General features: G+C 47.7%; 1 protein-coding gene across 4 annotated transcripts in view; it reads left to right on the top strand.

Moving 5' to 3' along the window:
- The window catches only part of WBP1L (WW domain binding protein 1 like), a 52,257-nt gene extending 38,624 nt beyond the window's left edge, over positions 1-13,633 (top strand). For all 4 annotated transcript variants that reach the window (XM_081074262.1, XM_081074265.1, XM_081074263.1 and 1 more), the window contains 3 exons: positions 35-137; positions 8,541-8,702; positions 10,023-13,633. In XM_081074262.1, the coding sequence (XP_080930388.1) occupies positions 35-137; positions 8,541-8,702; positions 10,023-10,750 (993 nt within the window). In that variant the 3' untranslated portion in view covers positions 10,751-13,633. The remainder of the gene's footprint in view (positions 1-34; positions 138-8,540; positions 8,703-10,022) is intronic.
- The last annotated feature ends 3,191 nt before the right edge of the window (positions 13,634-16,824 follow it).

Here is a 16,824-nt window from a genome sequence, read left to right as displayed (position 1 = left end):
ATGGTTTTTGATTAAAAAAAAATTTTTTTTTTAGGATAAGGAAACCTGTGTGGGTACCAACAATCAAAGCTACATCTGTGACACAGGACACTGCTGTGGACAGTCTCAGTGCTGCAACTACTACTATGAACTCTGGTGTAAGTCCTTGCCTGCGAGTCCCTTGGAATCCCGGGGTCCTGGTTACTGCCTCGTCTCATTGACGGCGGACTGGTCAGCCCTTTTCTCATTCTCTCGGGGGCAGTGTTGGCAAGTAGAATCTGTGTCTGGGTTCCAGAAGTGGTTCCTCTGGAGAGGACGAGTGCTCTGATGCGCTCTGGACACTGTGGACTGGGGACTGGAGAATATGGTCTGAGCCTTGTTACTGGGCTGTGGCCGTCAGGTCTGCTGCAGGAACTCCTGCCCGGGGTTCTCTCTGATGCTCTCTCCAGGGTGTGCCGACTAGTGACAACCATTTAGATCTTTCCATGGGCCAGCCCCCATGCCAGGCTTGCCACCATTGTGAAGAGATGTCGCAGTACCCCAGCGGCTGAGAGTGCTGGGCTCGCCTCTGTGGATGGCTGTAAATCCGTTTTCTTGTAAGAATCACAAGGTTCCAGAATTCCTCATGGAGCATCAGGGAGCTGCGTTTGTTGTCTGAGGGTCCCTCTCAAAGGGATAATGTTTTTATAGGTCCCTGCCTAAGAGCCCTCCAGGAGAGAGGGAGTCTAGAGGAGCAAGCCCCCTGTGTTTCTTCCCCAGTTCTCAAACTTAAGTGTCTGGAGGCTTCTCCAGCGCACCTAACCTGTTACTGTCAGCTAAATGCCCTGTGGAGACAGTCCCTGTCTTGCCACTGGTTTGGTTGAGGCTGGGACCACTTGCACCTTCCAAAGTCGCCCAAGGGTGGTTATTAATTAAGTTAGACATTAATTAATTTAAGACTTCAGAGAGTGACCCAGACTTGAAGAGTTCCCTAATACTCTTTGTCCTCTGATCTTTTTGAACTCACACAAGACACTGTAGGATGCTGGACAAAGAATGGGAGGTTGGGAGAGTCCGTAGAACAGAGTGCCCAGGTGACCAGCATTGTAGTGGTTCTCAACCACTTTTGTTGCAGGGGGAAAAGATAAGACTGTTTCCCCAGACAATTATAAGCCCTGCCTCACTCCCTCCATTTGGAAACAAGCATTGGGCTTGTTAAACCATGCCCTTACTGCCACCATCACCCCTGCCCTTTTCCCCCTTTCTGGTTTCCCCATTGGCCCCATATCAGTAATATGGTCAGAAAGCCACTAGAAGGGCCACTGTCTGGTATGGAAAGGAAATTAGGCTCTTGGCTGGGAAGTCTCTCCCTCTAAATGCAAACGGATCTTGTAGCCAGTGGGAGAGTGGCTCTTACAAATAGGACCTCTTTTCACCCTGGTCCTTCCCTTTTGAGGACTTGGGAATCCTCTCCAGCTCGTCTACCTTTCTGAGGAATCCCAGTGACAGTCAAATGCAGACTGCTCCCCCAAGGAGAAGACAGGGCTCAGATGTCCCGCTCAGTCCCTATACACATAAGAAGCCACGAAGAAGGCCCAGAATTGCTGTTGCTTTTTTAGAAGGGGTGGGGCTGAGGGACTTCATAGAGAACACAAAGTGCGAAGCAGGTGGACAGACTGTGTTTAAATGTTTTAAAATGCAGATAACCACAGGGTTCAAATTCTCCCTCTCACCCCTTGTTAAAACAAAAGTTGAAGCTGGGCTGCCAAAAAGCCACAGAGCTGCAGTTTGTTTTTCTGGGTCCTGGCCCAGGCGGCATCAGTTGCAGAAAGGGATGGAGTTGATGGCCCCATCTCAGATTGACAGAGCCTCCTGGGCGGTTGGCAGAACAGACTCAGTAAGTAGCTACCAGAATTGGGTCAGCAAAGCCTGGGCAGGGCGGTGGGGTGACTGGGATAGGGAGACCCAGATGGCAGGGAGGCAGTCTGGGAACCAGTTACTTCACCCCAAGGGCTTAAAGCCAGAGGAAGAGCTGCACGAGGGGCTGATTATCTCTCCAGTTAATGGTCAGTTGGGGAAAGGAGGAGGCCAAACAGATCAGAGTGTGAACCGAGAGAAAAGACTCACCGTAGTAACAGTTGGCTCATGCTTTCCAAGTTACGCCGGGGCAGAGACTGTAAGAGCAAAACTTTTGTCTCATCTGTGCCCAGAAATGGCTTCTTGGTCAGGAGGTGCCAATGGGTGTCCCACCCCTCTGAGAATGCTTTGGTTTTCCTCCTCGTGAGGGTCCTGGCCTCTGCCCAATGTGAAAAGGAGGGACGTTGGAATGAACCCCTTCAGTCTCATCAAATTTGCACTTTTTGTTGCTTTGAACCCTGTTCCCTCTAATTGCCTCTAAACTTTGCCTGAAATGTGAAAGTAATGGGTTTGGGGTTATTCTTTTTGTCTCGTTCCTTTGGAAGGAAAAGATCTCAGCCAGGAAATCCTTGGCTGCGTTTCCATCCAAGTCCCTCTAACCATAGTTGCCTACAGGAAAGGCCTCGGGTTTAAAAATGCCATTTCCACCAACCCTTTTACCTCGACTAGGCTGGATTTTCCTGTGAGCTGAGGACTGGCACATGCGCACAAAAACACACACACATGGCCCACTTCACACAGACATACAAACATATATAGACCTTGAGATTCAGCCAGCACCCTTTCTCCAAAGTCTTTTCAGTCTGTTGTAACCTATGCCAGTTGTCATTACTGGGCCTGCATCAGACAGGAAGTGAGGGTCTTGTTTTCCCAGTGCTGTGATTGAGGCCATAAAGGCCTGGTCATTATTTTTATTTTTTTAACGAGGCTCACAGTGGCCCATGCAGGGATCCAGCCAGCAACCGTGGTGCTACCAGCGCCGTGTTCTAACCAACTGAGCTAGCCAGCCACCCTGAACCTGGTCATTAAGTACTATTATCATCATCCCATTCATTTTTATGGCACTTGTACGTCAACTCATCATTTAATCATTTATTCATTCATTCAGCAGAGCCTATTCCAGTGGTTCTTGAAATTTGGCAAGTATTTGAATTTCCTGGACGGCTCATTAAAACAGTTTTCTGGGCCCTACTCCCAGATTGTTTGATTCAATAGGTCTGAGGCACACCTGAGAATTTGCAAGTCTAACAAGTTCCCACTGGATGCGGTGGCCTGGCCTCTTCTGTGTTGGAAACTGGAAAGACATAATTCTTGCCATCGAGAAGGGAATCTCTTAGTAGAGAGAGGAGATAAGACGCCCCATTAGTAATGCAAAGTAGAGATTGGAATGTATGTGCCGGAACTGCTGTGAATGTTCAAAAGGAGAGTTTGCTTTGGCTAGACAGGAATAGGGCAGGCTGCATCGAAGAGGTGGTATTTGAAGCCAGCCTTAAAAGGTGGATAGGATTTCAAACACATGGAGAAGGGTAGAATGACTTCGCCACTCTTTTCACTTACCCAGCTCCATTTTCTAGGAAGAGGTCAGAGTTGGGAAGTTCTGCTCTTGAGATACTTTGGTGGAACTTCACAGGCAGCAGTTTTCTCTGGTTTGGGCTTTAATGGGGGACTGGGGAATGTTTCTGTATGGTGGGATTTCCCTGAGATGACATGAAACAGATTATTAGCAAATCCAGTCAACACTGCTCAGCTGTTCACCTACTAATGTTTTTTCTTTTTAGTTTATCTTGTGATACCCTTGTTTGAGCTGCTCTTAAGGATGTAGGGTGTAGGCCACCCTGAGCAGAGTGGACAGCGGGGTGCTGGGGCCTCTTTCCAAGCCCCAGCGAGACTCCAGTTCCCTAGTGATCTGGGCTTCTGGACAAAGGTTGATCAGTAGCAGGTGGGCTGGTTTTCCAATGAATTGAGCCAAGAATAGAACCTAGAAGCAGACTTTGGACTTGTTTCTCACTCTGGCTTTTTTATGGAATAAAAGGGAAATTTAAAGGAAACCCTCCCCACCTGTGGCCATGACTATAACAACAATAATAGTAATAATAAGCTAGAGAACTTACTATATATGGTTCTTAGAACTTACTATATATGGTTCATAGAGCATGGTTCTCAGTAATCTGCATATATTAGCTAATTTTTCTCACAATGACCAAGTAGGTAGAGAGCATTATTCTCTCCATTTTACACATGAGGGAAAGAAAAACAAAATGACGAAGGTCACAAAGTTAAGGAAATGGTTTTGTGATCTGGGATTTGGGTTGGGCTCTCTCCCTTTCCCCTTCCCCCTCCCCCTCTCTTCTGCCCCCTCCTGTCTTCCACCCCTTCCTGTCTCCTCTCTCCCCCTCATTCCCCTCCCCTCTCCGTTCTCCCCTCCCCCCTCCCCCTTCCCCCTTTTCCCCTACCCTCTCTTCTAGTCATGCTTATAGGAAACTTGCCCAGTCTTTCAGATAAAGTTGCAAGTCCTCTGAAGTCTTCATTTCCCAAATTCAGGCCACAGTGGCAGTGGCAGGATCTCCTGCTGAGAGGTATAAGAGGCCAAGGAGGTCACCCACCTTGCTGTAGAAGGAGAACTAATTTACAATATGCTTTGGCTTCCTAATGAGGAATTTCCTGCCAAATGGGGAGTGGTGTTTTCCCAAGTTTATAGTGAACTCTGGGGTACATGACTCAGTGCCTACATTGGACTGCAATTATTTTTTAAAACATGTTTTCCATTTTGCTTAGCATGACAGATTCATCATGAGGTCACAACTGTCAAAGTTGTCATTGGAGAATGTAATCTCTGGGTAGATGTGTGTTGGGGAAGGAGGGCCTGCTTATGTCTTTCTTGGTATGTCTCTTTCATTAGGCTTTCCTTTTCTAAACTTCTTCCTTGTTCGTGAAAACTAGCAAAAAGATCAAAAGTCTGTACAACTCCATAGGGACTAGTCTGGGTATTCCCCCTTTTAAAGCTGATGGACACCACTTTGACTAGAATGGCTCCCAAGAGAATCTCTTTTCTGAGGGTCCGACAAGAATGCCTTCTGCCTTCCCACATCAACTCCATTAAGTGGAACCAGCTCACTAGGGGTCTTTTCTGGAACGACACTAACACCTCATTATGCCACTAGACCCATTCTGTTCCCAAGTTAGTTTTCCCCCAGTTTTGATCCACACAAATAATCCAGTTGTCTCTTTTCTTTCTGTTTCCTGCCCTGCCTAATTTTTCCTTCAAAACAGAACAAAACCAAAAAAACCCCTCTTTTTCTATTATACTTTTAGTTCAATAGATTGCAGCTTTTTTCTGGATCAAAGATTCTCTTAAGAATTTGATGAATCTTTTAAATCCTGTTGTCCAGAAAAGCCTATAAACTCACTGCATCAGTCAGGATAGGCAAGGTTATGCTGCAATAACAAACAAGTCCAAAATCCTGGTTTATTTCTTGCTCACACTATATGTCCATTGCAAGTTGGATTGGAACTTTGTTCCCACTTGATCATCCTCTGGGCCAGACTGACCCGGAAGTCACTCTCTGGAATGTTCCCAATTGCCATGGCCGAAGGAAGACTAGTGGAGGGTCTCACATCAGCAAGAAATGTTCTGGCCTCTAAGTGACATATTTCACTTCCAACCCCAATTCATTAGTTAGAACCAGTCCCAAAGCCTCATCTAAGCGTAAGGAGACTGGGAGCCAGGAAGTTCAAGCCTATTACCCACATGCCCAGAAAGGGGAGAACCACAATTATTTAGTCCGCATGAAAACCCAATGTTATTTTCTTATGGACTCTGGATTTTAAAAAAAAGCATGTTATAAAAACTGAGAAATACTGCCTTAGATCATATATATTGTGGCATAAAAGTTAGAAATTGGTTTACTTTAGGTGAGAAACTGCTGAAAAAAATGACTCGGGAAGTAAATAGATGTTGGTTATATAACAGGATAATATATTTTCTAAATTATAAAGTAGCACAGAAGTATAAAGGATTATCAGATTATGCCGGAGTAAGAGAAATGTAGGTATAAAAGAGTGACTAGCCCAGAATCTTTTCGACTTGACTCTGAAATACATTTGGAGTCAGGCTGTTCAGCAGAATGTACTGTGTTTGTTTGTGCTGCCTCTCTCCAGTGCAGTCCCACCCTAGGAGGCTGGGAGCTAACTAGGTCCATCTTAGCTGCTGGAGGAGATGCTATAGGAAGGCAGCAGGTAGTCAATTCACTCTCAGAGCTCCTTTCTGGCCTCAACACCATTTTCGGAGGGCTCCTCGAACAGTATCTTCTAGTCTCTAGTCAGCCAGCAGCAGGAGAGAAATTTAAGTTCAGTTAAGCAAATGTCAGTAGGGAATCTGGGAAGGAGCACAGGGAGACTTTTAACTTCAACTTATCTTTGTGTTTTCTGGTTAGGAATGGGGTTTTTCTGTCTGCTGGTGGGAAAAATGGAAAAAAAAAAAAACACCCTCTGGCCTTTGTCCTCCACCTGTTCTCAGGCCTCAGCAGAAAGTTCTGTTGAATACTGACGCGTGCTGAAAGCAGCTAGGTGTTGCACAGCCTGCTGGGGCCTGACAGCTGTACCCCCATCCTGTCTCACTCTGTGGCTTTGTGGGGAGATACAGTGGGGACACCCCTGGGGGACAGAAAGTGCTGTTGCCAGAGGCCACACCCTAAATGTCAGGGGGATCTTTCAGAATATCGAGTTCTGGGGGCGAAAGGGGTGAAGGGGGGAGTCAGGATTCTATTCCTTTACAGTTTTGTTTGTAGGGAGAAGAGAGGTCTTTTTAAAAAATTATATTAACTCATTCTGGCAAGAGATACATGTGGAAGTACTTAAATTCTAAACACAAATTTATAATTACAAAGTAGATGATAAAAAATACGTGTAGTATTTGTAATGAAAAAAATTGAAGTTATTCAGGACTAGAGAACAAATGAACAATAATGTAATCTATTCTCATTTAATAACTCATCTTAAAACTATTCCTTAAATTTTTTTATTTAAAAAATATTCTTTTTATTTCAAAGAAGTACATATTTGTCTTAGAAAAATTAGGAAATGTAGGTAAGCCAAAAAAAAAAAAAAAAAGGGAGCTGGTACCAGAAAAATCTGCTGTCCTGTTATCCAGGAATAACCTCATGATTAACTTCCTGCTCATTCTAATAGATGTTTATGTATACTTTTTTTTTAAGCAAAAATTGGGATCAGATTTTATACTGTTTTGTAATCTGCTTTTTTCTCTTAACATCAGGAACATCTTTATATGTCAAATAGTATTCTAGGAATTTTTGTTTTGTTTTGTTTTTTAATGACTCACATCATTTCATTGTATGAATATATTCCCGGAGGAATTTAAAAACTCATCCAGAAATATATTAATTTAGAAAGTAAAAGCCAGCAAAAATAAAAATAATCAGATAGTTTCAAGTTTTAACTTACTTTGTTTCCAGTTTTATAATTTGAAAGAAGAAAATAATTGGGAAAAGAAAATTAAAATTTCTCATAATCCCACTACTTAAGGATAAGTCCCTGGTTTTGTATTTTTCCTTCCATTTTACCCTTCTCTATATATGTACATATTTTGAAGCACAATTGCTCGTTAATTACTAAAATTAATTAGAAGTCTTCCCTGCATACATTTGAAGATTGGGGAGGGGATCTTGTATTGGGCCTTGCCAAGATTCTCTGAGCAATGAGCCAAGAACGAGTGGGAAATGAGAAGAAATAATGCACCTGGAGAAGAGAAGGCTCGTGGGCCTTCTCCCCCGTTCCTCTACCTCTCTCTGAAGCACAGAGGAAGAGGGGCAGGCTGCTGGTGGCCCTGAGTCTAACGCAAGGGCAGACCAAAAGGAGGTGGGAGCGGATTGTTTGTGACAGTGGGAGATGGAATTGTACTGGATTATATCAGGAGCAGAGGAAGTCATTTACACTCCCTAGGGAAGAAACGGACCTGAGGCGACCAGAATTTTCCACCTCTAACTTTAGGGACTCTTGTATTTGGAGACATACATGGTAGAGAAAATCCCCTGCCTGTTCTTTTTGGTGATATCAGGAGAACCCTAAAAATTCCTTTATCAGGCAGCTCCTCCGAGGCCTCTGGCAGTTGCTAATCTGCTGAGTTGTGGGGATTTTGAGGGGCTCTTTGCTTTTGGTGAACAGCCTGGTGTCAGCAGCAGGAAGGGAGACTGAGTTGTCCGTATAGGCTTGAGCAGGCTGGGCAAAAGGTGGGCACTGAGAGAGGCTGAACATTTCCTCAGAGATCTCTTAAGAGAGGAAAAGTATGCTGCCCTAAAAGGGGGGCAAGCTTAATACCCAGCAAACCTAACATACGAGGGAACCAATGGTGCTGGAGACATGCCTTGGCACTCTTCCCTCCCCGCCAAGGTCCCTGCGAGCAGGCACCCCAAGTGAGTGACCTCCTTTACTGTCAGTGTTACATTCGTGCCCTCTTCCTTCCCATGTGTCTTTCACTCTGGCACCAACATTTATGAAAATTGAACGCAGGTTCTAAACGTGAACTCACTTGGCGAGGCCAGCTTTGATCAGGTGGGCACTGCCAGGGACCCCCCCCCATGTTCTGAGAACTGCCCTTCCTGGCTGCTGTTCACTGTGTGTCCGCCTTTGTGTCGCCTCCCCACCCCCAGGGTTCTGGCTGGTATGGACCATCATCATCATCCTGAGCTGCTGCTGCGTCTGCCATCACCGACGAGCCAAGCACCGCCTTCAGGCCCAGCAGCGGCAACATGAAATCAACCTGATCGCCTATCGGGAAGCCCACAATTACTCAGCGCTGCCATTTTATTTCAGTACGTACCCCAAAAGCCACCCAACCCCACCCTCAGGAGCTAGGATGCACAGACCGTGTGCATCGGCAGCCAAGGCCCCTGTGGCCAGCAGGCAGCACAGAGCAGGATCTCAAAAGCCTGGGAAGAAGCGGGAGCTCACCTTTAGCACAGGAGCCAGTGCTGTGGACGCGACTCCTTGAAGCCGCTGGGCCATTCCACCTCCACACTGGCTGGGTTCTGACCGGGTCTCCACTCTTCTAGCAAATTTTTTTAGGCAGGTGGTTGGATAGTGTATGAAGTGAGTGAATTGAGATTTAGAATTCAGTAGTCTGAAATCCTCCCATTTTGCCATGTGATATGCTGAGCAGAGGCTGCCATAACTGAGACAGGTGTGAGGAGTGACATTGGCCCTTCCTGAGAACCAAGAAACTTGGTGCCTTACGGAAGGGCACTCACCTGACTTCCCTGTGCCTCCTTACACATGATCTCTCAAATGTCAGTGGAGGCCCAGCTGTGCAGCTGTCCCAAAGCCATCCTGCAGGGGGTTGCACAGATAATAGTGGCCACAAATGTGGAATTCCACATCTGGAAGGGATAAGTGCTTAGCACAGTACCTGGCATATAGTAAGTGCTCAATAAATGCTAGCAATTATTGTTACATTATAATTAGATCATGAATGAATGCTACAAGGCATGTAGCACAGTCAGAAGATAACTTACCTGGCATGTTCTTGATGAGTCTTGGATGACAGGCCCCTCATCTCACCCTTCGCTGGTAACCCACTCGCTCTTGGTCTGAGTCAGGATGAGGTTTGGTTTGTCTTTCCAGACCACCACCACCCACTCTAGAGTGAGACACAACACAGATTTCTAACCTCCCAGAAAAAGGGCCCCTTCGTGGTGTACACCTGAGGGTTGGGGGGAAGAAAAAAGTGGTCAGAGAGTCTTAAGTTAGGGTCCCTTTACCCTGAGACCCAAGGGACGTAGATGGAGGACACAGTCTAACAATGCAACATGAGACGTGCGTGCATGTGAAACTGGTCCATTCCAGGCAGAAATGTCTCTTGGCCATCCACTACATTTGCCTAACCCTCTGCCTTCACTCCAGACCAGACAGGCAGAAATCTTTGCCTGTGAAGCAGCTTTAAGGGCTCTCAGGTTTCCAGAAGCTAGATTAGGTTATTCCCACAACCCTCTGCCCTGCCCACAACCAAGAGCCATAGCTGTCCCTCGGTGGGTATGCTGGGGTTGAGAAGAGACATATGTTTACTGTGAGCTTTACAGTCTGTCCTAGGACAATTGCCAGTGCAGTAATTTCTCCTCCCTACCTCCCCATTTTAGGGTTTTTGCCAAACTATTTACTACCTCCTTATGAGGAAGTGGTGAACCGACCTCCAACTCCTCCCCCACCATACAGTGCCTTCCAGCTACAGCAGCAGCAGCTGCCTGCACAGTGTGGCCCTGCGGGTGGCAGCCCCCCAGGCACCGATCCTACCAGGGGTTCCCAGGGGGCACAGAGCAGCCCCTTGTCTGGGCCCAGCAGAAGCAGCACGAGACCTCCAAGCATCATTGCTGACCCTGAGCCCTCCGACATGCCAGCCAACCCAGCAGCCACCAAAGTCCCTGGAATGGAGCCCAGCGGCTCTGTGGCCGGCCTGGGGGAGCTGGCCCCTGGGGCCTTCCTGGACAAGGATTCCGAATGTAAGGAGGAGCTGCTGAAAGATTACAGCTGCGAGCCGGGCAGTAAGGACAAGACGCCGGGCAGACATCGCCGCTTCACGGGCGACTCGGGCATTGAAGTGTGTGTGTGCAACCGGGGCCACCACGACGACGACCTCAAAGAGTTCAACACGCTCATCGACGACGCTCTGGATGGGCCCCTGGACTTCTGTGACAGCTGCCACGTGCGGCCCCCTGGCGACGAGGAGGAAGGGCTCTGCCAGCCCTCCGAGGAGCAGCCCCGAGAGCCTGGGCACCCCCACCTGCCGCGGCCACCCGCGTGCCTGCTGCTGAACACCATCAATGAGCAGGACTCCCCAAACTCCCAGAGCAGCAGCTCCCCCAGCTAGAGCAGGCCCTGCCTGTACCCGGGAACTTGGCAAAGCCACCAGGGTAGGGGGAGCCACGAGAGAAGCATTAAGTGACTTTCACAGAAAGTGGTGTAGCCACTTGGTTCTTTTTCCTTGTTCTTTTTATTTTTTTCCCTCCCCTCTGCTCCTGCATTTTCCTGTATCTCCAGGTACAGTTTGGGGTATGGATGCCTCTTCCCCCACAGAAGCACCGTGCTGTGGAGGGCTGAGAAGTCGGTTCTGTGACTCATTCCTCACACCCCACCCTCGTCCCCTTTCCCTCCTTTTCAAGTCACATCTCACTATCAGCTTGGGTTGGAGAGATGTGTTTTAGGAGCCCCCAAAGAAGGGGGCTGAGACTGTGCCCTGGGGTGACTCTTGGTGACGGAATGCATTTTTGGTGGTAGCATAAGAACCTTCTGTGTCTCAGTCTTGGAGAGGTGGCAGGTCTCAGTCATGGGTGAAGCAGGAAGCCCGCAGCGACCCACGGGTTGTCGCCACCCCTTGCCACCAGGATTGGGCTCATTCTGTGGGAGGATGAAAGCTGACGGGCAGCTGTGTGGTAGTTGGTGGGGGCTTGTTGTGCTCTCAAATTCCCGGTGACGGGATTGATGCGTCATGGTGCGTCCTCGATGGGCCCTGCCCGGCAGGTTCTACCCGGTTGCAGACTGGTTCACGTACAGAAGATTCTGCTGTCTTCTTCTCTTTGTTTTTTCTTAAAAAATAAAAAAATAAAAACAACAGCAAGCTAAAAACAAGAACCCTACCAGTGAGCAGGCAAGAATTCTGTTCTGGAAAAGGGAAGTTTGTGGCTCTTTCCCAAGTTGGCCTTCAAAGAGCCTGGCCGCAGTTGAGGCAAAAGGAGGTGTCTTGTGCACCGGCGTGGGTGAGGGCTACCTCTGGCACTTCTGTGGGTGCGCAGGAGGCCCTGAGCCATGGTGGTGGGCGAGGTGCAGCTGTCTGCATCTCTGCCCTTTTGTCTGTGCACACAGGTGACCAGGGCCCTCCCCACCCCAAGCACACAGTCGGTGGGCCTTGGCATCTCACTGTTCTCTGAACAAATGCGGCTGTGGGTCCTGAGGGTGGATAGCCCCACAGCCTAGCTCGCCCACAGCCTTTTCTCTTGATTCTGAATAAGGTGTTTTTTTGTGATTTTTTTTTTTCCTTTTCTGTTTTTAAACTGACCACTTGGAAAAAATGCCTTGGTTATCTGTGGTTTCATGCCCTTTCCCTGCCCCCCATGCCCTCCCTCCCCGTGAGTGGGGTAACTAATTGCTGTAGCCTATGGAACGAGTCTAGGTGGTGTGGGGAGGGGGGTGCAGGCAGCCGCTCAGAAGGACCACAGGACCTGTCTTACTGTAGTTTGGCTTCAGATTACCAGTTGAGCTTTGATAGGAATCATCTGCGTGGAGAAAGAAAACATTCCCTGCCCAGCCCTGTTCATATGAAGAGTCTGGTTCTTCCCCCACTCTTGAACGATGATATTCAGACTAGGTATTGACGTTATGGTAAGAAAGGAAAAAAATGTATATGTATACAAAAATAGACAAATCCAAGGATGCGAGGTGAACGAGTGTGTTTGGAGTCCACAAAACCAAAATCCATGTCGAACAAAGCTAAGTCCGTATGCAGTGACTTTTTAGATAACCTGTGTGTGTGTCTCTCCGTTGCGTGTGAGCCCCCAACCCTGTTTTCCTGTGAATATACTTTGAATGGCAGCCATTCTGCTCACATTAACCACACATTTGGAGCAAATATGGCCCTCTCAAGGTAATTTATTTTATGCATTTACTGTTTACTGAACAAATGTCTGACTGTGTACTCGGGTGTATTCAGCAGCATTTCAACAGCAGTCCCGTGTCTGCCAGCGATGCTGTGCTCGAGGTAGAGGTTTTACTCTGCCCATCACTGCAATTTGCACATTGCTCTGTGGACACTTGGAGGCCTGGTTCTGTTCCCTGTAAATGGAAATGTGCTCTGAACCTGTCTGCTTCCCACGGCTGCTCCTGGCCCTGAGTATCAGCCCCCAGGGGGTGTCCACAACCACTTGGGACAGAAGACGAAGGTGGAACTTCAGACAGAAGCTTAATTGGATCTTCAGTGACAAGCTTGGACTAGCTGGAGCCCAGATGTCGGCTGTGCCCAGAATTGCCAGGAGGGTTTGGCAGACACCACAGGGCTTACCTCCCTCTGCTGAATGAGGCCGTGTATGCAAGCAAGCTGGTGTGTGGCAAGAGCGGGCGGGAGTGCCTCAGCAGCCCTCAGAAGCCTTTCCTTCCACCATCAAAAAAAAAAAAAAAAAAAAAAATCCCAAACAACTCACTGAAGTGTCTCCAAGATCAAGTTTTACCAAAATGAACCCTTCTAGAGTTAACTGATCAAATGGAGAATTCTGGCCCTCTCAAGTTTCCTTCCCCAGTTAGAGTGGGGAACTGGTCTGAGCGTTAACTGTTGGGTTCACTGCAGTGTCCTACTTTAAAGGCACAAGAGGAATGGAAGCGGTGGAGCTGGTTTTATTCCAGTGGCCACAGTGGGCCCTGTTGCAGGAGGCCGCCCTACAAGGAGACGCATGGCAGTGGATAGTTGAAGGACTGCTTAGGGGGTCAGGGGGGTTTGACTGAGTCTGGTTTTCCAGGTGAAAGAGAAGGAAGGGGTTGGTTGAGGGTTTGGTGCTACAGTCGGAAGATTTGCAAATGCTAACACATTCCTATGTGAGGCACATCACCATTTGTCAGTTATTGTGAATATGTGTATTTTAAGCAATAAGATTCAGCTGGTCAGACTTTTCTGGGCAGTCTCGGTGATGCGTTTCCTGTGCTGTGATTGTTCTGAAGACAGAGTGGGTCTAACCACTGTGAGAAGCCCAAATAAAATGGATCCCAAAAATGCTACTGTGCTTTTTTTTCTTGAGGTACTTTGTTCCTTTTTCCTCTACCTCAGACTTCAGGGAGTCCCACCTCAAGATTCCTAACTGCAAGCGCTTTTCCCTTCTCATAGAGGCTGAGATAAGTCACACAGCAGTGGAGGGCAGGTTCTTGGGCCGAGCAGAAACCTCAGAACCAAGGGCAGGCCCCGGAATGCTGCTCCTGAGGCCACACCCTTCGCTGAAGAAGTTCCCTGAAACCCTCTCTGCCAAGAGTGTCTTACATTTGAATACTTTGAAAAGTCCCACAAACAGGTTAAAATCAGACCCCAAAAAGCAAAATCAAGTTTTGTCAGAAACCTCTAAGCTAAGACATGACATTCGAAAGCAAGCAAGTACTGTGAAATCTCTTCTTGATTTGATAGCAGTGTGGATGGGTGCTTGGCCTTGGATTTAACATGTAAAATATGTATCAGGGAGTCTCCTACTTGATGCCCAGCACTGTGTTGGAGGCTAAGGAGAACGCGCAAGAAATACATAAGGCAAGTCCCCTGCCCTCCAGAAGTTAAATTGTACTTACAGGAAGACAAAAAAACATACCTGTGTGAAATAGTCAATATGAGGCAGATTGAGATGAAGTGAGCGGTACAGATTCAGAGACAATTGGAGAGTCATGGGAGGTCGTCGGAGGTCTTGCATACCAGGCAGGGACCTCAGAACTGATATTTAAGCTGCAGGGGAGCCACTGGTGTGCCAGCGTCTGCCCTGGTGGGACAGTGATCCTTTCCTAAGACTTACTGTCATTTTATTCTGCTTAAGACTGTCCTCAGAACTTTGAGTCAGATGTAAGTCCCAGCTTGAAGGGAAGTGGCAGCCTTCACCTCTAGCCAGGAAGACTTCTTTTTGGGCGGCCTGCAGGTAGGCAAAGCAAGATGATGTGGAACCCTCTGGGAGGGGTTCCTGCCTCTCCAGGTGGAGCACTCAGTAATGGGGTCACTGGTAGGCAGATTGTCTTACCTAGCCTCTGGGTTTACCCTGCAATCAGCTCTATTGTTTCCAAGAATCCAGGGTAAGCCAGACATATCCCCGCTCCCATCTTCGACGCTGGGCCAGACAACACTGTTCCAGCCATTGTCCCAGCCCTTGAGTGACTAGTGAGACGGTTGCTGACTAATTTCTTCAAAACTGTTGGGCTCCTTAACCCCAGTGGAGTCACATTAGCACCCAGACACAGTTCTATTCTAAAACCACAGGGAAGAACGGGGAGTACATCATTCCTGCCTTCTTTAATGTCTGAGTGGCACAAAAACGTGGTACAACTCACACGGGCTGCGTGCCAGAGGCTGTGCAGTACACTTGATTCCCAGGTCTGCACGGCCCCTCACTGTGCCCCAGACTCCTGGGTCACTGAGTTCCTTATTTCGCAGTCTGTTGCCCCAGGTGACTAAGTTCAAGTGGAGACAGTACTAGTGCCCTGAAGCATGAACCAGAGTAGCTTTGGTGAACAAGAATTTCAAGAAACTCCTCATTCTCCAGTTTCCTCAGTTTTCAGCGTGGGGAGGGAGGGGGGAGTCAAAAACAGAGTTTGACTCCGGAGAAGGAAATTAGGTTAGGCTGACTTGGCCCTGCTGCAAAGGGTAGTGGGTCCTGGGAGTTGTTTGGGATTCGGGTTTCCAGCTGGGGGCAAGTGACTGGCCTTACTTAAGAGCTGAGCCTCTATCGAGCACCTACCATGTACTAGGCATTGGAAATGCAAATATGCCTTAGACCTTGCTCCTCTTTAGAAGAGCTATTGGTCTAGAGAGGAAGAAAGGCATGTAACAGTTTTAGTAGCAGACCGTTTCATAGTATGTGGTGAGTAGCACAAAGCGTGTGTGCACAGCACACTGCAAGAGAATGTAGCCCACCTGGGGATTCAGGGCAGCCTTCCTATAACAGACGTCTCAACTGAGCTTGCCAGGTGAAGAAAGGTGTAAAAGGAATTCTAGGTAGATGTTTATTCTGTAGATTATTGAATGCCTACTATGTGCCAGGTACTGAAAAGCACAAAAAAGCAGGAGAGTGGGTGTCATGTCTAAAGCTGTGAGCAATTTAATCCTAGATAACTGCATTCTGGGAAATGACGAGGTGAAGCTGGAGAGGTAAGCTGGTAATAAAAATAATTTGTCTTTATTGTTTCATTTATTGACTGTTTATACAGTGCTGGCTCTTGTGTAAGCATCTTACCTGCATTTTTTCATGTCAGCTTCAAAACAGCCCTTTGAGGTATGAACTAATTATTCCTGCTTTATTAATGGGGTTGAGGTATTCAGAGTTAACTAACTTGTCCACGATCATGCAGCTAATTAAGTGGTAGAGCCAGGATTGGAACCCACATCGGTTAATTCCAAAGCTCATGCAATCAGCTAGTTGGCATGACAGTTTTAATATTGGTGTCAGATGAACTTTTGTTTTCAAAGGGGAGAGGGAACCAGAGAAAGGTGTGTTGAGCAGGGGAGTAGCATGAAAGGTGTGGCCCGTTTCCTCAGAAGCTGCTTTCTCCCCTTTCTCCCTTGCCTTGTCATAAGCCTCCGAAGGCCCCCACAGCCAGCCTGGCTTCCCCTACCAAAGCCCCTCAGTGCTGAAATGGTCTCCCACGTGGGACAAGTGGTATCTGCTGCAGATAACCCTTGGAAACACTGTAAAATTTTCAGGAGTTAACGTTTGTATCTTTTCCTTGCAAGAGTATTTTGCTCTTCCTCTGTGGAGATAAAAAGAGCTTTGGTGGCTTGTGAAGGGGAGAAGAGGATTTTTGTTTGATCTGCAGTTGCTCCTCACTTTGTATAAACCTGTTCCTCACCACCGTTTAACCTTCCATTGCACATCTCAGCAAGAAGTCTCAAGAAACCCAGTCCTACTGGAAAATGTTACAAAATACCCTCAGTGTGGGAACGGCGAAGTTTCTCTCTGAGATGTCCTCCTACTCCCTGGCTGCAAGCCTGCCCTGGCTCTGGAGGGAAGGAGCAGGCAGCAGGCAGGGCCATCTACAGCTACACGAGCAGGTTCCTGGAGGTGCTGTCCTTGCGAGGGACCTGTTTGGACACACCCGCTCCTCCTCCTCACCAAGCTGGTGGCCTTTGGGAGGTTCGTTTAAAACCCTTAGAGAAGGACTTATTTTGTGGATCTGGATCTGGGCAATGATAATAAAGCCAGTATTGAGGCACTGGACATA

This window comes from Rhinolophus hipposideros, assembly GCF_964194185.1.
Source record: "Rhinolophus hipposideros genome assembly, chromosome: 15".
NCBI lineage: Eukaryota > Metazoa > Chordata > Mammalia > Chiroptera > Rhinolophidae > Rhinolophus > Rhinolophus hipposideros.
Note: the sequence above shows the minus strand (reverse complement) of the source record. Positions and strands in the feature narration are given on the sequence as shown.